This window comes from Primulina eburnea, chromosome 4 (assembly GCF_022965805.1).
Source record: "Primulina eburnea isolate SZY01 chromosome 4, ASM2296580v1, whole genome shotgun sequence".
NCBI classification, from domain to species: domain Eukaryota; kingdom Viridiplantae; phylum Streptophyta; class Magnoliopsida; order Lamiales; family Gesneriaceae; genus Primulina; species Primulina eburnea.
In genome coordinates, this window is record NC_133104.1 from 42,040,708 (window position 1) to 42,058,609 (window position 17,902).

The 17,902-nt window shown below is 34.9% G+C and overlaps 3 protein-coding genes across 3 annotated transcripts; 1 reads left to right on the plus strand and 2 right to left on the minus strand.

Annotated features, from left to right (window-relative positions):
* Window positions 1–1,190: 1,190 nt before the first annotated feature.
* LOC140829117 (glucan endo-1,3-beta-D-glucosidase-like) lies at window positions 1,191–2,077 on the plus strand. The gene is made up of 4 exons (XM_073192118.1): window positions 1,191–1,319; window positions 1,421–1,458; window positions 1,550–1,784; window positions 1,868–2,077. The coding sequence occupies exons 1-4, from the start codon at window positions 1,229–1,231 to the stop codon at window positions 1,900–1,902; spliced, it is 399 nt and encodes a 132-aa protein (XP_073048219.1). The 5' UTR covers window positions 1,191–1,228; the 3' UTR covers window positions 1,903–2,077.
* A 141-nt stretch (window positions 2,078–2,218) lies between these two features.
* On the minus strand, window positions 2,219–4,549 carry LOC140829116 (transcription factor bHLH144-like). The gene is made up of 2 exons (XM_073192117.1): window positions 3,434–4,549; window positions 2,219–3,327 (listed from the first exon to the last, which is right to left on the minus strand). Exon 2 carries the CDS (start codon window positions 3,132–3,134, stop codon window positions 2,427–2,429), a length of 708 nt encoding a protein of 235 aa, XP_073048218.1. The 5' UTR covers window positions 3,135–3,327; window positions 3,434–4,549; the 3' UTR covers window positions 2,219–2,426.
* Window positions 4,550–5,038: 489 nt separating this feature from the next.
* Window positions 5,039–12,368, minus strand: LOC140829115 (tobamovirus multiplication protein 1-like). Its single transcript, XM_073192116.1, has 13 exons — window positions 11,829–12,368; window positions 10,686–10,736; window positions 10,422–10,455; window positions 9,126–9,212; window positions 8,983–9,034; window positions 8,130–8,295; window positions 7,951–8,046; window positions 7,782–7,842; window positions 6,530–6,594; window positions 6,102–6,176; window positions 5,932–6,007; window positions 5,497–5,663; window positions 5,039–5,413 (listed from the first exon to the last, which is right to left on the minus strand). Exons 1-13 carry the CDS (start codon window positions 11,931–11,933, stop codon window positions 5,390–5,392), a joined length of 1,059 nt encoding a protein of 352 aa, XP_073048217.1. The 5' UTR covers window positions 11,934–12,368; the 3' UTR covers window positions 5,039–5,389.
* Between the last annotated feature and the right edge of the window lie 5,534 nt (window positions 12,369–17,902).

A 17,902-nucleotide genomic window follows, 5' to 3' on the forward strand; every position in this document is an offset into this window, starting at 1 on the left:
TCCCATCAATTCATCGCAGCCCGCCCGAGGAAAATCATCTAAGTGCGGAAAAAACCGTTGATCATGATGAAAGAAGTAATCTTGGTGATGACATTGAGCTGTTGATGCAGCTTTTGCAGCTGTCGGATTCTGGGGAGCAGATAGAGAGAGTCAACCTGATTAATGTGGGTTGTGATGATGGGTTTTATAGGAAGATCGCCGGGTTGAAGGGCCCTAAGAGTCTGAAAGAATTAGAGAGGCTGGAGGGGTGGATTAAGCATTTCTTGAACAGTGAGGAGAGAGAGCCATTTGTATTGGCCCATTTGCTATTGGCTAAAGCTGCTTTATGGCATTCAGATGATAACTGTGATGGATTTGCAGGCCTTGAATTTCCCTCTACCGTTGATGAGTTCTTGGAGAAAGATCCACCCTTAGATTAGGCTTATCATTGGATCATAATTCATATACAGAATTTACAGGAGCATGATTTCTTGCTCGTGTTTTTGTTATTCTTCACTGTTTATTGTTCCGGTGCAAAGCTAATGCTTAGTTTTGATGTATTGGTTGATCTGATGCTACACAAAGAGAAACTCTTCCCTTTGCGCCAGAACTCCAACAAAATACACGGATCCATGTGCAGCGATCATCGGTCTTTTCATTGTGTAGTTATGATAATATCTTTTGTTGGGGCATTGGGTATTCGGGACTAAGAAGGCGATTGATTATCTCATAGGCATTGCATAAATTTCTGTTCATACAGCTATCCTTTTTTGGCTTTTGCCATTTGTATGGGAAATTCTACTGACATAACAAAAGCTCCCAAGGAACGGGTATGGAATTGGAAAACTTCATTGATCAACCCACTCTTTTCCTGTCCTAAATCTTATTTATCAAACACGTTATAAAAAATCGTCTTGTTTTCTGATTTACAAGACCCCCTTCAAAATAATAAATATGAGAGTTCAAAACAATGGGTCACTTGCATAAGAGACTATTAGTTGACCAACTCACTCACCAATATAGAACAAAATTCATAAGTTCCTGGAATTACACAATCTTTAGGTGATAACACAATCTAAAGGTTTCACTCTCTTGAATCAAAGAAAATGCCAAACGAATGACACTATGTGATAAACTAAATACATCTTTCTACTAGGCTATTAGATGAATTCTTTTGGCATTTGAACTCTATAAATTTCCATAGCATTTTCCCACACCCAACAATAATTTTCCACCATTCCCCAACTGTATGCTGATCACACAATTATTATTTATGGCCAATTCAGTTATTTTCCTTCCCCTTCTTGGTTCGTCTCTTATCATCTTGCTCTTTGTATCAGGTATGTTTATGATTTTTCTTCTCAATATTCATTCAAGAAGTTTGATGGTCAAAATAAATTAAGGTTCCCACTGAGGCTACTGACAAGTTTTTGTGAATCAGGTGGAATTCTGAAGCCTGCAATGGGTGCATCTGAACAGGTAAGAACATAAAGAGATTCAAAAAATATTAAAACAGCGTATCAATTCTTCGGAGCATCATCGAGAGATATGTTTCTTCCATTCATTTCAGGGAACTTGGTGCATTCCAAGGCCCTCGACCTCAGAACAGACGTTAGTGGATAACATAAACTTTGTGTGCACTGTAGTGGACTGCAGTTTGATCCAAGAGGGAGGCGCCTGTTTTTATCCTAGCAATCTTCTAAATCATGCCTCAGTTGCCATGAATCTTTACTACCAGAAACAGGGAAGGCATTCTTGGAATTGCGATTTCAAGAAATCCGGTGTCATTGTTGTCACTGACCCTAGTAAGTATCCTACGGCTACTTTTACAAATGGACAAAAACATAAACACACGCTCCATTACCTCCATTTTTCATGGATGTTGCAGGCTACGGGAAATGCAAATTCGAGTTTTCCTATTAAGGGTGACTGCTGCAATTGAGCATTCTGAATAATTATGCGTTCGTTAACCTGAGACTGAAGATTTCCATTTCTGTTATTTTCCTTGGTCTGCCAAATCAATTAAATCTCGTTGAGCTGTTCAATGGTACAAGGATGGTTTTTCGTATGATATTTTATATTTTCTGCTTTAGTTAGTTTACAAAATTACCATTTCGTTGTCTACAAACTACATGCACTTCATCTGCCAGCCGTTGGAACATAAAAAAATCATGATTTCACATATAATGGAGATCAACACCTTCGGTTACAGAGAGTCGATCAAGATGCACGAAAATAGTTGAGAATGATTAGCATTAAACCCTGCTTACAAGACAAGGAATAATTTCAATAACAAGTAGCAAAACCTGGCGATTCAGAACTAAAACTAATAAATAACTGATTATCAGCTTCAAGAGTGGCCGTAAAGAAATGACTTGCACGAAAACAAATTACGGGCCACAACCTGGGGCAATGAAATGTTTCTTGCAGCTGATTTGGTAGGTGAATCAGCTCTGAGCAAGGGTTTTCGAATTCTCAGTTTCCAGATTACGCACTTGTGCCTCAAGGGACTTAAGGTATCGAACAGCCTCATCAAGGACGGTCACAGTACTCATCCGTTTGGCTCCAGGAACCATTCTTCTTAGTACTTTCACCATCGTCCTCATTCTCTCACGCTTTTTGTAATTGAAGCGAATCAAAGAAGATGTCCCAAAAACTGACCTTTTTCTTGGGGGTGACTCATAATTAGAGCACGAATCTGGAGAGTCGCGTTCATATACAGCATTTGTTCGTGCTGTGCTCACCTCATCATCATCACATTCTTCGTTTTCTACATCTTCCATGTTCAAAAGTGCATCAATATCGTCTGAATCTTCTTTCAGAAGAGAGAAAAACTTTCCCTCATAGTTTGCATCCTTCCTATTATCTTCGTCTTTCATGATCGATGCACCATCAGCAAGACCAAAATCAAAGAATTTGGAACGTATTTCGGGATGGAAAATTATCTGGCTTCTGGTATTAGATTTATCAAAGATAACAAAATTTCTAGGGCAGGCTTCAGAGGGTTGGATATCAACACCATCGAAGGGCCTGAGAGGTTCAATACCCGAGGGCACAGGCATTATTCTACTGTTAAATGCAGGGGCCATATGAGCATTTTGCACAAAATAGCCCACTTGACCAGCCAGATGGAAGTATGGCTGATCACTATGCATGAGTTATGACTTCCAAAGAATTCCAAGGTCAAAGTAAGTGGCAGCTTCAAGGAGGTAACATTTGGGCTTGGTAACCCACGAGCATGAAATTTCTCTTACACGACCAGAACTCGAGGCAGTGAATTAATGTCCTAATGCTCGTACCGAACCTAGATTACGTGACTGGTTTAAGCAACTGACGGAAATACTCAGCCTGTATGCAAAAACATCCAAGTGTACTTGAGAATTTGAACATACAGCGGAAATGCCACAAATCATGCATTGTGGGCATGCATAGTGATGAAATACGAAGCACTGACCTGACGAACTTGCATCAATTGGTAAAAAGCAATGCCCCCAACGCTCATTCTATGTTTTCCCAGTTCTTAAACTTTTGTATTTTTCTTTCTTGCAACAGCAGTGTGCATTCTAACTCTCCCAACCAAAACAAACTATAGGAATATAGAAGTCAGTCCAAATCTGGAAAATCTACAAACTTTAACTTGCAAAGATTACAAACTCAAGAAGGTCATGGCAACAACAGCAGTCAAAATTACGATCCTCAACGTGTCATTTGTCCGCTACAAGTCATACTACGTACCAGCGTAGAATACACACAAAATTCTAAATGTAGAGTCATTTCACCATTATTATGTGCAAGTGTTTAACGTCTACCTATGATTTACTGAACATCCCTTGAGGCAGTTTCAAATATGGGATTGAACTCATCAGCATATAGCACTGAAAAAAAAATCTGTAAATTATGTATTCTGCCTAGCATATTATCCACACGCATAACTTTCAACGGGTCTAAATTGTTGATGTGGTGATGGAACGTTAGAAGTGATAAGATCTCAAGGGAGGAGAGCAGAGCAACTCACCGAATCAAATTAAAAATCACTGAATAACATGAAAGACGGCGACCAATTGTACGCACTTCCCATGATAGTTCGGAGATTCCCGAGGCATGTTCCCGTCTTTAGCAGAACTTATAAAACTTGAAACAAAATCCTGTCATCAAAATGATAAAAAAAAAAGATTCGAATGAACGTAGGAAGAAGGCATTAAAATTCGAATAAAACATCTGATCATACCCTTCTTAGCTAGCACTTAAACAAGAAAACAAACAGGAAAAGAAAAGAGATGATTAAAGAAAGAGGAAGACTGAGACAGCAAATTCTGAAGATACCCAACAAGGAATCACAAACCCATCACAAGATCCAAAGCCACCAAATTTGAATCTCTCTATCTTAAGGAAGTCGGCATTTTTCCGTATTATTAGTAGCTCGGTGTGTGGGTGCTATGTTTATAGATCAAATGAGGGCCGTCAGATTGTGGGCGGATGGGTTTGGTGGCCGTAGGATCGGAGAGTGCGCGTGACTAGAAAAGGTGAGCCTTCACGAGGTTTGACAAAATGTGTACCTCTTATTGGAATTTGTTCGGAAAAACCTGTTTTGACATTTTAATCTGCTAAGTTCATTGATAATCTAAGGCAACCTATTTATTTATTTTTCTTAAAAAGAAGTGAAACTTTACCTTAATTCAAGATTTCGAATTTATTGTATACGTGAACTAAAAATTAAGACTGTGAACAAGTTGGATCATGTGAATTTCTCATATTTTTATAACAAGTTCGGAAATAGCCGCCGGTGATCATACATCCAATTTTACCTCAATTCATGTTTCTAATTTTCTAATCTACTTGATGGAAATTTTTTGCTGCAAGGTGGCCCGACAATGAGACTAGAAATATTTATTATTACATTTGTTTTCGAAAATCTTGATGAAAAAGGTGAAGGGCCCTCGCAATAAATGCTTCAAAAATGGTGGCTTCTGTTTTCAAGCAGTTACGGTGCTTTCCTGACGCGCATGCTTAAAAGCACGCTTTCTGTTGTGACAGCTCCATTTTTCTGGCGTCGTGCGAATAACAATTAATGTTGGCTCTTTGTTTTTTTCGCACTTCAAGATTTTTGTATCTCCACAGTGAACTTGGCCTACGAGTGATCAATTGATGGAAAATTTACAGATTAATCGAGCATCATGAAATGAGAATAAACAGAAATCTACGCCATATGTATTTGATTCTTGTCACTGTATACGCAAGCCAATATATTTCTCAAATGCAAGTCCAGTCTAGCGGCTGCACCCCGAATGTGACATTCTCCGTTGAGCTTCGTCCTACTTTAATGATTTCATCGTTTTTAGGCGGATCATCCCCCCAAATTTATTCTTACAAATCATTGTTTTATCATGTGATAACAGATCCGAGTATGATATCATATGGGGCTTGCTCTTGATATCTACATTCAAGAAACAAAATCTCAAACCAAGGAAACAAAATGGTCCATAAAATCCAGTCAATGCTAAAAGCAAGCATTGGAACCTGATTCTGCAAGCTCGTTGCAGCAGTCCACCGCTGCTGTGGTTGGGAAGAAAATGAGCCATCGCTAATGAAAGCTATCGCCCTTGATTCTTCTTGTCTGTTGGTCAAAATTGGGGGTGGTAGTTCTCTCATCACATAAAGTACAAATGCCGAAGGCACCGATGAACCTGGAAAAATATTCTAACCTTAAAATATGTAGCAACACTTCACATATCGTTATTCAATCCATAAAAATAAAATGAAAGACCATTCTTCCAATAAACATAAAACGATTTTGACCGAATAAACACACACAACCTTAATCTCCACAATATTCAGAGAACATCATTGCATTTAAAATGGTTAGAACGAGGACATGTAGCCATCTTGAACAGTAGATTAAATTAATATTCAAGTGAAAGAGTTGCATTATGATGAAAAAGTTGCGAGAGTTACCCACGAAAAAGTACAGAACAAGTAAAAGGGATGTATAGGCACCGTCTATCTGTCTCACAGACCAGTGATAAAACAGCTGCAATAATGAAACACCATTTGCCTCTGAAACCCTTTTTATCAGAAATATGAATTTAGGGGAACATGTAAGAGAATCGGCAAGAAGAACATACGGGTATATTTGTTGCTAAAGCAACAACAGCACTTAACGTAAAGCATACAACAGATACAATGGCCAATCCAGCAACCTGTTACCTCGTAAAGGAAATCAATCACATTAATGGTAAGAGAAATCAATCATTTTAATGGTAAGAAAAAGAAAAAAGAAACTACCATTCCACACATAATCAAACCAGCAACACGATTCCGTACAAAAAGGAATAAGAATTATAGATACACATCTAAAAAGAATCGATCCCATTGAATAGATTAAACATAGTTATGGCAAATAATGATACGCCTTAACTGATGCATCACTTTTTAAATGTCAGATGACTTAGGAAACATGTAATTTCAGAAACTTCTCTGGCTGCCAATTGTCTTATAAAATAATTATTTGAACGGAACCATGATAAACCACCAGAGTAAATTGAGTAACTACCTTCCACACCTCTGAGGATGCCCGCTCAGATCTCACTCTTCTCATTTTCAAGAACAAAATAAGACCTGAATATCAAATTTAATTGATGAACAAGAAAATACATATATATAGCAGGGAAAATAATACAAATCATGAGGTGAAATTACCCAGATCAAATAAATAATAGCAAAGATTGTTCACAATTTTTGGTCACCAACTTCTTGAATTACTTTTTTAAACTTACTTTATCGCTAAAGAGAAGGCAGTTGTTTACAAGAGTTCATTTATAGGTTCATGAGCATTTGAAACACATAGCATGTAGAGATTTAAAAATTTAGGAGGGGTTGAAAAATACTATCTTAAGTGATTGGGTCTGATCACAAATTTCTCAACTTACCTACTTTGATGGAAAAATATGCGAACGATGATTCTAGTATGAGGTATTGTACTCATAACTCAATATAGTAATAAATAGACACAGCATACTTAAGCCATATCTACTCCATTTAGTAGTAGTTACAAAAACATAACTATAGTAAAATCTTAGAACGGGCTATTTATGTGCAAGACATTTTAGAAATTTTTTCCATTCCCCCTCCCCTCTTTGGTTTCTCGGTACAATGCTAGGCAAGTGCTGAAGGTATGCCCTAGTGCATGTCCATGTCTACAATGTGTCCGACATGACACCTGTTCATTTTCAAGATTCTAGAAGCAATATAACTGCCAAAATCGGCTGGATGGAAAGAAAAAAGACTTCCACCGAGAAGCCAACCATATGAATCAAGTCACAGTATCAGTAAGAATGGGTAATCTAGAAGTTTATCCCTTCGATATGCCTTACAGTTGACGGGTGGTCACATTGGATTTACATTAATAGTCTGTTCAACAAATTCAGTTGTGTGATGTGTCATTGACAACAGTTTATGGCAAAAGTCCCATGGTCAGGTTGTTATGAAATAAATGTATCTACAATCAATAAATATTCAATGATATAAGATGGTTTGGCCTCATTTGTTGAACTCAGATAGTTTGTAAGCTATAGTGATATCTCTCTCGTTCGTCTTTATGAATACCCTAATGAATATGCATATTTGCTTTCTTTTGGTTTAAATCTTTTAGATACAAATCGACCCATAACTCTCAACTCCTAGTTCATACAATGGGATGTTGGGTTTAATTCCAGATATTAAAAGCATAGACAGGGAAAAATTAATCCTAGCACCAAAAACAGGGGGAAAACAATCAAGTTGTGTGTGAGGCTGTAGGCACTCACCATAGCATGCCAACGCTCCTCCGAGCAAAAGAACGGCTATGGCAATGAGATCTACATATACCTGAAATATAATTACAAACTTTCGGTTATTCGAGAGCCCTCTGGAATTATATATGGTAATAGGTCAAACATATTTGACACAAAAAACCAAATGGCAATGCATACATGCCTGCGCCACAACTGCTGAATCAATTGTATTCTTTCCCATGCCAATCCAGATAAGCACAGAAGAGGCGGCCATTATTGCAAAAACCAAGAGAGTAACCTGTTGAAAGTTTGAGATCAGACAAAGCAGAAGATGGCTGCAATATAGATTACAAGAATGTGGTGCTCAAATTGCTTGTATACCAAAATCACAACTTTCTGTCGGCTTCCTACATGAATCAACCTAAAGGAGCAACAATTTCTACTACCATTTGCAGTAGGATCGGCTTTATTCCTTTTATCCAGAAGAACTTCTTGAGGGCTTTCTTCATCTTCATCATCATCATTTGACTGATGACAAAGGTCAACCCTGCAAATCCCAACAATTGATGTTTATCTTCCCATCGTGAAATATTATCATATCCGTTCACATTAAACACATGTTGGACCCTCACAACATTAATGCGAGATTCATCAACGTACTATAAATAACAAAAGCACAATCCACTAGAGGGTAACAGAATGTCAGAGAATCCATCAAAAGAATGAAATTGCAAATAAACAATTTCTTGTCCAAGAGGCTCTTAAACCAACTGAACACAATCTAATACTCTCTGTTATACGTAAAATGTTAGTTGATCTCTTTGAGAAATTTTGATGCACGACAAAATAATAATAATAATAATAATAACAATAATAATAATAATAATAATAATAATAATAATAATAATAATAATATCAGAAGGTAATTGTTTATGAACAGATTTCTCACTGTGTAAATATAATAAACACTAGCTGTAATTTTTTTTGAACAGATACCGTTTTAGCATTCCCTAAAAGCATGTGTAGAAAGGTATCAGTTTTAGTTATGATAAATATAATGCTACTTTTTTGCATTGTGCTGAGGGTTCACATCCGCATTGGAAATGCTAGATTGTGGATATTGCAAACACAATTATATATTCCACTGAAATTGTGATCCCATGGAAATATTATGCACCATAATAATACAGCGACTGGACTCAAGTCATAATTTATCAATCGAACATCAGCTTACCAGAATGAAAAGAGTAGAAGAAATGCTGCAACAAATAGAATTTTGGGGAGAGCTGAAAAGGAAATTTGGAAGTAAACAACCCTTGTACAGTTATCATGTATCTAAACTTTATTGATCACCCAAGTAGAGAGTAATTTTCTTACCCATGACAATGAAACCACAAGAATGTGACCAGCAACTCCAACCCTTACAAGCAGCAACAAGATTTAACACAAAATAAACAAAATAGCCTGCCAAGAAATGTCGAATACCAAAACTCGTCATAATCCAGAAAGCTATGTAGCACGGATACCTTAAAAAAAAAAAATTTGAAGTATCGGATACGGATACGACACGGATACGGATACGACACGCGGATACGCGTGTCGGATACCTCAAAATCCGTATCGTTGACTTTGTTTAGGGTTGACCAGCCGGATACGTTTTGGACACGGCGAGGACACGCCATGGATACGGCGTGGATACGTTTTTCGGATACGTTTGGGCAAAATTGTAAATATTTAAAAGTTTTAGGGGTTAATTTAAAAAAATTAAAATTTCTAGGGACTAGAAGGAAAATAATTTAAAATAAATTAGGTTGGGCTTTTAAATCCCTAAATACATTTGTTTATCTCTTTCATTCCATTTAAGTTCAAGCGGCTTTCAATTCAACCGATATGGATGTTTGATTTCTTTTTAATTGCTTAAGATGGATTTTATATTTAATATTTTGTAATTAAGATATTATGGTTAATAAAATATTACAACTATCTCTATAATTTTTACTCTTCAATACTAAATTTATATAAATATAAATATATATAATATTTATATATATTTTAATGATTGTCGTATCTTAGGCGTATCGTATCTTATATTTTCAAAATTTGACGTATCGCCGTATCCGTATCGTATTCGATACGATACTCGTATCCGTATCCATGCAACATAGCCAGAAAGAGAAGCTGCTCAAATTAAGAGAAACTTCAAGACAGGGATAAATAATTTATCCCAGATAGAAGGCAAGGTCATTGTTGGGACATTTTTACAATCAAAACCATCATTATTGTAAAATAGAAGTACCCACAGCACCCTGACTACTAGGAGAATCTATAAGTGCTAGCATTCATTTTCCCCTCTTATTGCTATTCTACTAACAAACTGGCGAAGTCCCAAATATACCCTAGCATTAATTGTTTCAGATATTCCTCGCCCAGCCTACTACAGTTGAAGCAATAGATGAGAACCTTTTGAACAGAATTAGTACAGATTTCTGCATAATAATTTAAATTTACTGTACAAAACAAACCGTACATATAAATTGAGATGAGAAATGCACTCCATATATGTAAAAAATGAGATTGCAAGCATTCAGCTTTCATATATATAGCACATCAAAACTGCATCTACCAAAAGACATGGTAAAACAAAAATGTAATCCCAAAGCTAATTTTTCTAACCCAAATTGCAGGATCCAATCATTAGATGAAAGACCTGCAATCAAAAATACATTCTAATCAGCCAACATCTAAAAATAAAAATAAAGAGACAATCATGGAGCCATAGTATAGATTATAGACATCTAAACCACAAAACTAAAACTAATATTTTTGAGAACAATGTTTGCTTTTACTGAAATTTTCGTGGTCAAGTCATGTTTGCATTATATAGTGAAAGAGATAGACGACAAGATAAAGAGTCGTGTAAATCATATTATTACTCACTTTTTGGCGGGTGCAGCCAGCCACTGAATTCCTTGAATGAATCCTCATCAACTGGTAAAATGTTGGAGGAAAGACAAGTGAGAAATAAGGATATGCTAAAGAGTATATAAGATCAGAATAAATGAAACATGCATAAACAAAAAAAATGGTCGATTATAAACTCGTTTTTATTCTTAAATCATGTTTGGCATCACCTGCAAAATTTAAAAGATATAAAGCCCTATCTAAAAGATAAGTCATTGCTACATACTGAGGTATTTTGCCAGACATCATGCCACAAATTAAATGTATATTAGGAATTTTGACAGATATCACTAACTTCCTGAGATATTTTGGAAGCTATAAAGTGTTTGAGTGAAATATTCAGCAGAAAACACCCACCAAATTTCCTAGATACGAATGGCATCATACAGAACAATCTGCAGCACACAACTAATAATACTCTTCTTTTCTGAATTCCAACCAGTCATAACATTAGCATGAAAATGGCTTCTGATGCTTTCTTAGACACGTCTTTAATGTTTGATTGTACTGTTAAAATTTAAGGGCAGAATTCAGCAAATCGATTAACAGCTTTGCTCTTTCTTAACTAAAAAACTGTTAGTGAAAAAGATGTAGACAGTAGACACCATTCACATGGAAAAACTTACATGGTAAGAATCCTATGATAAAAAGCAAGAATTGAAATCACCCGGTCAATTTAACTTATTAAGTTGGCTGAAACTTGGATTTTCAGAGTTCCTACACGTTAAATTATAAGAAATTTTCATGTGAGGTCTGGGGCCTCCACTGCTAGACTCACAAACCATCCCACCGCAGTCTTTGGGTGGAAACTCACCTCTCCCAATTCCCACATGGTTCTGAAAACCTTTCATTTTCATGTCATTCAAACAAACACGCGTTTCTTATTTATTTGTATCGCACATTACTCCTCAGGAAAACCCAATGCAAGAAGCAAATTTAGGACAATGCGTAATACACATCTATCCTGGTCCAAGACTTGAAAGAATTCAGATGCCAGATTTTCAAGAACACCACATCACGCACTGTAGCAACAAAATCATCATCACATACATAAAAAAAACAAGAATTATCGGAACTAGAACACAACCCAAAAATTAAAACAAAAAAAATAAAAAATACCTGACCAAAGGCAAGAATTGCAATCACGCAATCAACAGAAGCCAGACCCACGTTGACTCCCACCACAGCCTTCGGATAGCAACCTCCATCTCTCAATTCCAACATCTTCTTTCTCACGATTCTCTCTATTTTCCACTCTCACTCCACAGCATCGTGTGTGTTTGTCTGTATCTCCCAGATACACTTCAAGAAAGTCCAAATGCAAGGGACAAGATTTTGCAAACTGTGTGTGACTGACTATATGGATTTATCCTCGTTCCAAACCGAGGTATGAATGACAGAATGGTGCTACGGCAGGTATCGAAAGGGATACCCTTTCTCTTTATATATGAAATGTCAATGGCGCCTCAACAGAGTACAGATCTATGTTGGTATTCCTCCTTCACACCCTACAATACATATATATCTGTCTTGTATCTATACATTGTACGTCTCTTCTTTGATGAAAATATGTCTTGGCATACGCGGTACAGATGTGATAATACTAAGTATTGTGATTTTTTTAATATTTGAGATTGACCCAGAAAGTGAGTCACATCGTAAATTTGACACGGTCGTTTCCTTCTATGATCCCAGCTTTTTCGAGAAATTATTCATGTTTTTTGAACGGGCAATATATGGTCGGGTTTATGCTTCTCAAAGCATTCTTTCAACTATTCATAACTTGTTTGTCTATTAAAAGAAGAGCGAGTCTTACGTGAGACCGTATCACGGATCTTAATTTGTGAGATCGTTGTCAACCTTACTCATATTCACAATAAAAAATAACACTCTTAGCATAAAAAATTATGGCAAAAATTTGTGTGAGACGCTCTTACGGATCGTATTTTGTGAGACGGATATCTTATTTTTGGTCATCCATGAAAAAATATTACTTTTTATGCTAAGAGTATTACTTTTTATTTTGAATATCGGTAAGGTTGACCAGTCTCACAGATTATGATCCGTGAGACGGTCTCACATGAGAACTACTCAAAATACGGATCGTATTTTATGATACGGATATCTTATTTAGGTCATCCATGAAAAAGTATTATTTTTTATGCTGAGAGTATTACTTTTTATTTTGAATATCGGTAGGGTTGACACGTCTCACAGATTATGATCTGTGAGACGGTCTCATATGAGACCTACTCAAAAATTATACATTTTCATGGATAACTCAAATAAGAGATCTGTCTCATAAACACGACCCGTGAGACCATCTCACACAAATTTTTACATTAAAAAAATCAGAAATTGAACAAGTAATGTATGCCCTAGTAACACGTGTATGTATATATACATACATACACATATACAAAGTTATATACAACTTTTTCGGTTTAAAATTAGGTTTGTTCAATTTTAAAATTGAAATACAAAATATATGAGATATAGCGAAAAGTCGTTTGAGGATTTTTTGGATTGTGGATAGATGAATGATGTTTTTTCTTATTGACATTATAGAGTGAGAACCATAAAAAAGTTCTGAATGTGTTTCTATCAATGCAAATGCCTTAATTTGACATTGTATATGTCAGCACCATGTTGATATCACATCAATGATGTATTAGTGTCGCTCGAGCACGAAGTTAGAAAAAAAAATCTAAATTATTTTTTATACATAAATATTACATTTTTCTATAAACATGAGTATAGTTGATCCGTCTCACAATAAATATATATGAGAGCATCTCACAAGAGACATATTCTTATTTTATTAGCTTTTTTTGGTTTGTGATTGATTTGATTTTCCCAGAAATACATTAAGTACGTTGAAATTACACGTTTTGATCCATGAATTTTTATTTAACGATAAAATAATATCTGAATTTAAAATAAACTTAAGCGTCCATTGTTGCAGCTGTTAATTGCTAATATTCGGAATACTCTAGCTAATAGATTGTAACAAAAGTGTTACATATTCCCCTGCCCCTTGTATGCATGAGTAGCACACAAATTGATAGATTCGAAAAACGACGGTTCACCATGTACAAAGAATTCGTTGTACGGAGGCTTCGGCTTTTGGAGAGTATATCAGTATAGTGGGTTTAAAAAGTACTTGTTCTTTCCTATGCAATAATTCATTGATTCCGCCAAGTCTCGATAAAAAATGAATATTTTGATGCGGGATTGAAAGTGCTAGTGTGAAATCTGTATAAAAGTTGTGATATATAATGGTCAGACTTCGTGATATCAATTAGTTTTTATGAAAATATATTATTCATTTAGATAGATAATGTTTTTCATATAATTTACTCAAAATTATAATATATAATCCACTTAAGAATTCAAAATATGACATTTATCTATACAAATTAGATATTTAATATAATTGTATAATCGTTATCCAAATAATAATTAAAAATCATAAAAAAAAAATTATGAATCAAATTGAACTATTAATAATCATGATTCATATACGTAATACATATATCGAGTGTGTGCGATTAGTGAATAATAATGGGCAATAGGATATTAGGTTTGTGGCTTGAACATAGCATCGGTGAAATGGCGTCTTTCACTTTAAAATCATGTTATAACGTTTTTTTTTTTAAAAAAAAGAAAATAATAATACTTTTATCAAATGGCACATCCTTTGTTCCTTACAAGAAGAACTACGAAGTAGCTGTCAACCAACCATATTTTTCACATGACAATAAAAGTTATTTCAAAAATTTTTTATTTTACCAAAAAAATATTTTATAAGTCGATTTCGTATATTGTGTTAATTATCAAATACTTGTTTATTCGTTTATTTCTCAAATTTAAAAAATATATATATACTCGTTTATTCGTTTATTTCTCAAATTTAAATATATATATATTTATATTATATATATATATATATATATATATATATATATATATATATCTACATATCTAAAAGAGGGAATAATGTGTTTTTGGCCAGTTTGTTGCAAGTTCCCGGTTGCTCTCATTACACGTGTCATGAGCATGTTCCTCCACCACATCACATACAAGGGCCATCAGCACGTGGGATGGGCTCTTCTCACCACAACACACACCTGTGGGTTACAGGTTACAGTGTCGATTTGTTTCTTCTTCCCTCTTCGTTTTCCTCTACTTCCTTTGTTTTGAAGCCTTGGTTCTCTCCACCGCAACAGAGAAGAGCCGGCAACAAAGTGTGTCTGCTCCTTTCGGATGGGCTGTTCTCTCCACCACAACACCGAACTGTAGTTTACAGTGAGGGTTCGTCTCCTTCTTCCCTCTCCGTTTTCCCAACAAAAAAAGTTTGCTTGGTGTGTTATCCGCCAAATACGGTCACAGGAAAAATAAAAAAGCAACTCTTGACGTTTTTGGTACCCGGGGTTCTATTAGCATCAAGAAATGTGAGCAAGAACGAGCTCCGCCCCATATTTGCTTTCATTTATTCACTATCCCTCCCTCCTTCCTTAGCCAGAATTTTTTTTCCTCAATCTTCATATTCGTGTAAGTTCTTTCAAATATTTTCTGTCCGACCGCTCTTATTCACCTTAAATATTATTTTGTTCTTTAGTTATTGTGGTCAGTTAATATGTGAACTGGTCTTTACGAATTCTTCTGCGCTTCTCCTCATAATTATTGAAATTTGGCTATTAAAATTTAAAATTGCTGCTGTGGTGGTGATGGTGGTATTTAAGTATATTTCAATGAATGAGCTTATTATAAGAAGTGAATTAATCTTGATGAGGAAAAACCGTCGAACCCATTATTTCTCACATTGTAAAACGAACTTAATACTAATTAAATATAGTTTCTACTGATATTCTGGTGTTTAGCTGATTGGGTAGCGTTTTTCCATAGAATGGATATCAGACTTTGACTGTAGCAATCCATTTTCCAATTTAGTGTCCACCATGAATATAACCGAGTATGGTCCAAGTACTCTGACATCCTACTCTGGTTTTCTCTTTACATTTTGACATCTGAGTCCATGTTTTCAAGTCCTTGGTACTGATGGCTTCGTTAAATTTTCTTCAAGAAAGCTGAATAGATTCTTCTATCATTGTAGTGAAAACAACAGTTCCCAAGAATTGTGAAGCCTAGATATTTACGTGGTCTCAAATATTTTATGTAACATCTCTAATCTCTATTTTTAAGGGCGATTCATGAAACAAGTTGATCCAATAAGAATATTTGAACATCGTGACTTGGTGTGTTATTTGTTAGGCACTTTTTTCAGACATTTATATCACTAATACTTTCTGAATTATTGAACCTTATGGTCAAAATACACAAGAGGCCTTTTTGTTGATGAGAGTGTCTCATTTCAAGCTGGTGGTGATGGCAGCTACTTTTTCACAGAATGTTATTGGGAGGCACCACAGTTGTATTTGAGGAGAAGAACAATCAAGGCAAATTTATTTAGTTTTGGAACTGGATCTGGGGATATGAAAAAAATCAAGAAAATCACAATGAAAGTTTCCACAGTGGCGGAGCTTACATTATTCCTTCTTCTAAAACGTTTGTGATCTTCAGTGTTCTTTCTTTGACAATTTTTTGTTAGCAGTGACATTATTTTAGGAAAAGACCTTGTGAAGTTGATGGCACAGTTGAATAAAATCTTGAAAAAACTCATTTTTCTGAAAAACTCTCTTTACCGAATTATACTAGATGTTTAATGGATTGTTTCCAGGAAGTTAAGTATCTATTTTTTTCCTTCGTTCGCACATTTTGTATCAACAGTCACTCATTGAAACAAAAAATTGACTTTCTTAATGCATTACTCAATTTAACGAAAATTGTTTTTGCCTCGGTTTTTTTTTTGCTCGCTTTAACATTCTTCTGTTTTCATTTACCTTGCCCTTGCTTTGGGTTTCTGATATCTTGACATGTTTCCCTTTTGTTGTCCTTATTCCTTGGAGTTGCTTCGTTTTTGGTTGGTCAGTATTTTTAAGTTTTATTGATGTACATAAAATGAGGTGCTATTTAATCCACTATTTAAATGAAATATTTGCATTCAATCCACTGTTTTATCCCCTATCTAGATTTTATATCTACTTGTACGCATCTACTCATAAGTAGCATCACTATATCATTTTGTTATGTTTAAATGTTTGTTTAGTTCACTCGGGCTTCTTTAGGTCTGACGGTTTAATGTTTCTTTCTTGATTTCTAAACATGATTCCTTGATTTGCAGTAGTTGTGAATTCCTTGTGAATTAAGTAAACGATATCTATGTTTATTTGATATCAATTTGATTGCTTTCTGGTAAATTATGTACTTGTTTCAAAAAATTTGATCAGTTTTGTTTCATTTATGTGTTTTTTTTTTTCAAACCATGTAGATTGGACAAACTGCATTTTCATAGTAGAGTTGTTTTGATATATTTTAATTTTGGTTGGTTTATTTAGTTCTATTATTTCCGTGTTGGATTTTATTCTTTTAGAAGTTTTAGTGATTATGTCCAACAATTTAGCATTCAAATTAATCGGTAAGCAAGAGCAAATGTGATATTCAAGTGAAAATAATGGGAGCAAATGTGCCTTATTTTATGTTATTAACATATCTTTTCGAATTTTATATGCTTTTTTTATGCGTTTAGAAATGGTTTCTTAAAATCTATGGGAAATGGAGACTTGTGGTATTGAAATCTCAGACAGGTTCTGAATCTTAATCGGTTTAGAGTTTTTTTTCTACGTGCCAAAATAAAAGAATTTGTTGGCTAAAAGGAGGAGAGAAAATGGAATCAGGCTTTAGATTACAATATAAAAAAGTTTGATCCAACTAACGTATCATCTTACTTGGACAACCACAGAATCATCGCTTCCCGGGGACGAGTTTATTCCTACTACAGAAATATTTGGCGTCTTTTTGCTTTATTTTCTATTTTGTTTTTTTAGATTTATTTGAATATATGTAATATAGTTATTGCTATGAAAGCTATATAGTAGTTTGTTTCAGATTTATTTGAATATATGTAATATAGTTATTGCTACCAAAGCTATATAATAGTGTACAGGTATAAATTAATCAATATTTGATTCGTTTAAATTCCTCGTTTTCCAAATTTTTTTATTTTGTTAGCCCGATTTCATTTGAAATATTAAATGTATGTATATTGTTATAGAAAGTAAAAAATTGATGTA